This window comes from Brachionichthys hirsutus, chromosome 1 (genome assembly GCF_040956055.1).
Source record: "Brachionichthys hirsutus isolate HB-005 chromosome 1, CSIRO-AGI_Bhir_v1, whole genome shotgun sequence".
Taxonomy (NCBI): Eukaryota; Metazoa; Chordata; class Actinopteri; order Lophiiformes; family Brachionichthyidae; genus Brachionichthys; species Brachionichthys hirsutus.
In genome coordinates, this window is record NC_090897.1 from 440,256 (window position 1) to 446,710 (window position 6,455).

At 56.6% G+C, this 6,455-nt stretch overlaps 2 protein-coding genes across 2 annotated transcripts in view; one reads left to right on the forward strand and one right to left on the reverse strand.

Moving 5' to 3' along the window:
* nav2a (neuron navigator 2a) overlaps positions 1-1,047 on the forward strand; it is a 14,435-nt gene extending 13,388 nt beyond the window's left edge. Inside the window, 5 exon segments of the mRNA XM_068740464.1 lie at positions 1-68; positions 143-339; positions 417-535; positions 649-849; positions 934-1,047. The exon segment at positions 1-68 is cut by the window's left edge and continues 4 nt beyond it. Coding sequence (XP_068596565.1) covers positions 1-68; positions 143-339; positions 417-535; positions 649-849; positions 934-1,047 — 699 coding nt within the window.
* Positions 1,048-3,804: 2,757 nt separating this feature from the next.
* On the reverse strand, positions 3,805-6,078 carry dbx1a (developing brain homeobox 1a). Its single transcript, XM_068741874.1, is given in 5 exon segments — positions 3,805-4,092; positions 4,171-4,373; positions 5,571-5,672; positions 5,750-5,820; positions 5,822-6,078. Coding segments are annotated over 5 exon segments (921 nt in total).
* Between the last annotated feature and the right edge of the window lie 377 nt (positions 6,079-6,455).

Below are 6,455 nucleotides of genomic sequence, written 5' to 3' on the forward strand. Positions count from 1 at the left end.
TTTATCATCGGCACCATGAGCCAAGCTACGTCGTCCCCCCCCGACCTGCAGCTTCACCACAACTTCAGGTAAACGGCTCCTCCCTTAACGTGGGGAAGTGTCGGCTTCCTCCCTAAAGCCGTGATCGCCGTTCTCTGGTCAGGTGGGTGCTGTGCGCCAACCACACGGAGCCGGTGAAAGGTTTCCTCGGTCGCCACCTGAGGAGGAAGTTGATGGAGACGGAAATCGGGAGCCGGACGCGGAACGTGGAGCTGGTGAAGATCATCGACTGGATCCCGCGGGTCTGGCACCACCTCAACCGCTTCCTGGAGACGCACAGCTCCTCTGATGTCACCATCGGTGAGAGGGGGGACCTCGCCCTGATCAGTGCCATGTAGGAGACGCAGCGTCTCACCCGTCCCCCCTGTGTCCCCCAGGACCGCGTCTCTTCTTGTCCTGTCCCATGGAGGTGGAGGGATCCAGGGTGTGGTTTACCGACCTGTGGAACTACTCCATCGTCCCCTACATGCTGGAGGCGGTCCGGGAGGGGCTCCAGGTAGGACACGCTTATGCTGGATGGCTTGGTGAAGTCCTGATTGGACGATTGGGGGCCCCTCGGGGGGCGGGCTTCTCAACACATCAGTCACGGGTTTGTGCGTTGTGCTGCAGCTGTACGGCCGCAGGGCGGCGTGGGAGGACCCCGCCGCCTGGGTCATGGACACCTACCCGTGGTCGGCCGCGCCCACGCCGGCTGAATGGCCCCCGCTGCTGCAGCTCCGCCCAGAGGACGTGGGGTTTGACGGCTACTCTGCCCCGAGGGAAGGCGTCAGGAAAGAGCCGCCGCAGAGCGACGGCGACGGCGACCCGCTGGTGGGTAGAAACACCCGAAGAAGAACGCCGTTACGATCTAAACGCTTCGTGAACACGCCTGCTGTGTTTGCTCGACACCCACAGGTGAACATGCTGATGCGTCTGAAGGAGGCGGCGACGTCGTCCAGCCCGCAGAGCTACGACAGCGACGGCCACCAGGACGACCTCCTGGACGCGTCCCTGGAGTCCGCCCTGTGACGCCGTCAGAGACACCGTCTCAGGGACTCTCACGGTGAAAGCTAGCACGCTAGCACGCTAACAAGCTGTCAGCACAACTCAACACCAGCCATGATACGTCTTCCATCCTGCTCTGAGCCACGGCGCCGCCTGCAGGGGGCGCTGCAGGCCCTCCTGCTCTTCATCCTCGGCTGCCGGTGTGGCCGCTGGAGGATGGATGACATTACAAGAACTTCTGAAGCCCATCCTGGTCCGATGCTGGACCTTTGAAAGCGTTACCTGAAGACGAGGAGGACACGCCTTCACAAAGGAACACAAAGAGCACATTTGTACTTTTGGGATGGCGTTTTGTGGAAATGATTCTCTTTATTGCTGCGACGCGTCTTCAGGCCGGCCTGTTCACGCGTCCAGGATCTCCCTGGACCTGGTTTCTCTGTCCTGAAGGAGAAGTTTAGTCCAATAGAGGGGACCTCACCACGATCCTGGGGGACACGGGACATCATCAGCATCATGTTCAGTGCCTCATGTTCCACCTCCAGGATCGCACGCGGATCCAGGAAGGTGTCCCGGATTGATCTCTTCTGTCCAGCGTTGGACATCGTCTTCATTTCAGAAACGGCACATTTCGTTTAGAATCACCCGAACCGGCCGCGGCCGCACAAACCTCCGGTGCTGCATGAGACATGCTTCACGCTTTATATGCAACGACGTGCGTTAGTTGGTGAGTTGGTCGCCATGGTTTCAACTGAACAGGAACCGGGCTCAGGCGGCTCCGCGGCGACCTGTCGTCACATCAAACGTGGGAAAGCGGCGTGATGAGAGGCAGCGGTTCAGGTTTGGGTTCAGGTTGGGGTTCGGGTTGGGGTTGGGTTTCGGGTTGGGTTTGGGTTCAGGTTGGGGCTGGGGCTGGGTTTCGGGTTGGGGTTGGGTTTCGGGTTGGGGCTGGGGTTGGGGTTCAGGTTGGGGTTGGGTTGGGTTTCGGGTTGGGGCTGGGGCTGGGTTTCGGGTTGGGGTTGGGGTTGGGGTTGGGTTTGGGTTTCGGGTTGGGGTTGGGGTTGGGGTTGGGTTTGGGTTTCGGGTTGGGGTTGGGTTGGGGTTTTGGGTTGGGGTTGGGGTTCAGGTTGGGGTTGGGGTTTGGGTTGGGGCTGGGTTTCGGGTTGGGGTTCAGGTTGGGGTTTGGGTTGGGGCTGGGTTTCGGGTTGGGTTTGGGTTTCTGGTTGGGGTTCAGGTTGGGGTTGGGGTTCGGGTTGGGGTTCAGGTTGGGGTTGGGGTTCAGGTTGGGGTTGGGGCTGGGTTTTGGGTTGGGGTTCAGGTTGGGGTTGGGGTTCAGGTTGGGGTTGGGGCTGGGTTTCGGGTTGGGGCTGGGTTTCGGGTTGGGGCTGGGTTTCGGGTTGGGGTTCAGGTTGGGGTTCAGGTTGGGGTTGGGGTTGGGTTTCGGGTTGGGGTTCAGGTTGGGGTGTGCATGCCGGACCCGGTGTCGTGAAGCTGCTGTAAATCTGTGGACCAGTCGTCATGGAGATGAAGTTCTAGTTGTGTTTTGGTGCTTGAAATCAGAGCTGCTTTCAGGTGGAACGATGAGCGACGTTTAGGAAGGTGCGATGACTTTATACCTCTTCCTCGTCCCTCCTTCCTCATCCCCTGTTCTGGTTTGTGATGAACAAAAGCATCACGTTTGCGACGCTGCGTGGCTCGTAGTGATAGAACTGATCGGAGCTTAAAGGTAGAAAGTTCTCCTGCTTGAATTGTGTTGTAAAACGTTTCACATTTTTTCTGTCATTTAAAAATAAATCAAGGATATTTAGCTTTTTCCTTTTCGCCTCCCAGCCTGCCCTCTGGGAAGGCCGTGCATCCCATCGGTTGGGCCGACGCCCACCCAGGCGTTCTGTCACCAACCCTATGCAACATTCATTCTGCTCTCTAACGTGCACGCGCTTGTCTCCGAGCGGGTTTCCTCTCAGCATGGAACCAGACTCCCGTTGCCCCCGAGTGTCTGCGTGCGTTTTATAGAGACTCACCTTGAAAGCACAACCGGGCCGACGCCCACCCAGGCGTGGAACTTCCTGAAGCATTTTATCCCTCGGTCAGTTCATGACACAAACTCCAAGAATGTTCAGCCTTCTTTGATAAGACATTTTAATAAGCAACATATCTTTGTAAATAGTTGATTATCTCGCAGCATTTTTGATGACTTTTTTCTAGCTGATTTGTAACAGTACTTGAAAAAGGAGTATTTTGTGTACAGTCTCTACGGCAGAGCGGATTGGTGGCGTTAGCCGTCACCGGTCTGTCCAGGGCTCGGAGAATGAAATCACTTATAGTCTTAAATTATTGTGATTCAATAAAATTATTATTTATGATTGAATTCTGTCAGACATTGGTTTTTTTTTTATTAAAATGTGAAAACACGACTTGGAAATATCGACAGTTTTATTTGGGTTTTGTACAAAAAGTGTGAAATAAACCTATTTACAGCACATAATGCAACATTCATATAAATTATTAACGAAATAGCCACATCTTCAATAAACAACTCTATTCGAGGTCAACGTAAAATAACTCAATATTCTTGGCATAAAATTTCCATACAAAATTGTACAAAATACTGTACAATTGAACAAAGCTGTGCAAAACAGCAAATGGTGCCTCAGAAGCAGATCTGCGCATGCGCCGTTGAAGGCCAAGCCAGTGGACCTTTTTATGGGATCTTGTTTCAGAGCTTCTCGTAAAGGAGCTCGCAGGAAACTCGCGGGTTAAATCTCGACGAGCCTTCAGAGTAAATCAAGACACGGTTATTTCTTCTTCGTCTGACTCCGAGCAGTCCGAGTGTTTGCTGGACAGCGACGGAGGCGAGATGCTCGAGCCCGCCGCGCTCACGCGCTCTCTCGCAAACTCCTCTTCCTCGTAATCCTCTTCCTCCGCGGAGGACTTCTTGCCCACGTCGCTGAGGTCCGGATGCGGGTTGGCCTTGGTGGGCAGCGTCTGCTCGCGGCAGCCGCCGGACGACAGCAGCTCCCGCTCCTTGGAGTTCCTCCACTTCATGCGCCGGTTCTGGAACCAGATTTTCACCTGCGGGAAACGAGGCGAGTTACTCCGGTGAGTAACGGGCTCGTGCGCGGCGGGACGCGCCTCTCTGGTGGTCTTTACCTGCGAGTCTTTGAGGCCGAGCTTCGAGGCCAGCTTCTTCCGGTCGGGCTTGCTGATGTACTTCTGCTTCTGGAACATCTTCTCCAGAGCCTTCCGCTGCACGTCGGAGAACACGGCCCGCCGCAGCATCCCTCTGCGGGGTTTCCCTCTGGCGGCCAGGGGCCACGAGAAGGTTCCGGGAATGGGAACGACGGATGAAGATGCTGCAGAGCAAACATGAGGTGATTAAAGCAAGGCGCCTGAAGCTGGGGGGGGGGGGGGGGGGCTCCGTCTAAACGGAATGATTAAATCAGATCGGATTGGAAGGTTCCCCTTCTGGAACCCAAAGCTTTGCGTGAAATGGCACGAGGTGCCTGATTAGCACATTGGCCAGGCCCCCGCCGCATTGGTATGGTAAAGAGGCAGCATATCTGTGAAGGAACCCCCCCGGGGGCGGACAGAGGAGTTAATAAACCGTGAACGGTAATTGTGTCGTAATGAACTAACGCAGAAAAGACTCTGGACAGGCGGCGAAGGCCATATATTACACAACAAAGGGACTTCTACACTTTCAAACTAAACACAACTGCATACCAGAATAGTGATGCCCGGCGGGGGGGGCGCTTCGTGCCTTTAAATCATTTTCATTAAATGAACACGAAAAGCCTTTCAGGGCGCCGGCGAGCCGTGAAAAGAGTCCTTTCTGTCCAGGAATGAGACAGACTTTAGACTTTATAGACTTTATTCCGAGGAGATTATTCTTCATCTCAACCCGCTGATTGGCCGCTGGATTAACGGAGCAGCGTTTAGGACGCAGAGAGCGGGATTGAGCCGCGGGGGGACACGCCCCCCAGCCAGAGGGGACACGTCCCCCAGCGGGGACATCTCGATGCAGTTGGGCCGTTAAAAGTGTCTTTGCTGCAAAAACCCAACCTCGCGTGACAGTCCCCCCCCCCCCCCGTAGACGGACGTCCACCTTGCGGCTGCAGCGGAACCCGGATCAACGACGCGCTATGTGGTCTGGTGGGGAGGCTGGACCCCCCCAATAGCGCCTAATAGGAAATTAGTGCATGACTAGTTCACGCCTCTGGACCCTGGTAAAAGTCACTGTGGGGGGGTTCCACGGTGGGAGATGACCGAATTGGTCACGGTGGTGAAGGCTTTGTCCCCCCCCCCCCCCCCCCCCCGGGCGCTGTGGGAAAACGGCCGAAACGCCCCCAGTGGGAAGCAGAAGGGGGCTAAAAGTGGCCCCCGCCTCAGATTTAGTGCGTGACGATTTGGGATAATTGGTTAATTAGTGGGGGGGGGGGGGGTCCAGCGCCCCCGCTAATGAGACAGCGATTTCTTATTAAAAACGGAGTGAAATAGTTTCGCATTTAAATGCGGGGGTCTGACGTCACGCGCGTAACAGTTGCACCTACCTGGTAAATAAGGTGTCCTGAAGATCGGGTGAAGATGCCCGTCAAAGTAGGGGATGGGAAATGTCTTACAATGCAGGCTGGGGGGGCTGGGGGGCGAGGACGCTGTGAGGGAGGAACAGCAGGCACGTTAAAACCACCAGAACCGAGCCGGTCCGGTCCGGTCCGGTCCGTCTACTCACCGGTCTTTGGTGACGGTGCGAGGATGGCGCTCACTCCAAACTTCAGGAAACTCGGCTCCTTGCTCAGCACCGGCGTTTTTCGGCGAGCACGATTCGCGCGTCATCGCGCTCGTAGCCACCGCGCGCTCCGCGGGCGCGTCGCTGAAAGACACGGTGGCGGTGGGAGCGACGGTCCGGTTTAAGAAGGCGGCGGGGCGGCTGATCCGCAGCAGGTCCTCCACCAGAAAGCTGGAGCGAGTCGGGAAGACGGGCGGGAGCGGCAGGACGGCGGCGGGCCGGTACAGCCCCGGGTACAGGCCGGGGGGGGCGAGGACGCTGGGGATCATCATGGTCCCTGTGATAGACTCAGACTCCTCGAGCGTCCTCAGTGCGAGGAGAGGAGCTTTATAGAAGCGGCCCCCCCGGCCCCCCCCGGCCCTCCGCTCAGGGCTGACAGCCCCAACAATGGGGCTCAACAAAGTTCTCCACATGGGTCGCTTTCATGCTGCCCCCCCCCCCGGCCCGCTGATTGGCCCGTTGACTCAATTTATGATTGCATTAGACTTCATAAGCAAGCCGCTCACAGTGCCCCCCCCCCCCCCATCCAAAAAAGGAGGCGCAGTCATCAATTTTGCATGTTGACCACTTTCCTTTCACTTTGTTTTGCTGGGCGGAGACGAGCGGCCTCCAACCTGCAGCTTCACGCAGCAAACGGGGGCTCGAACGC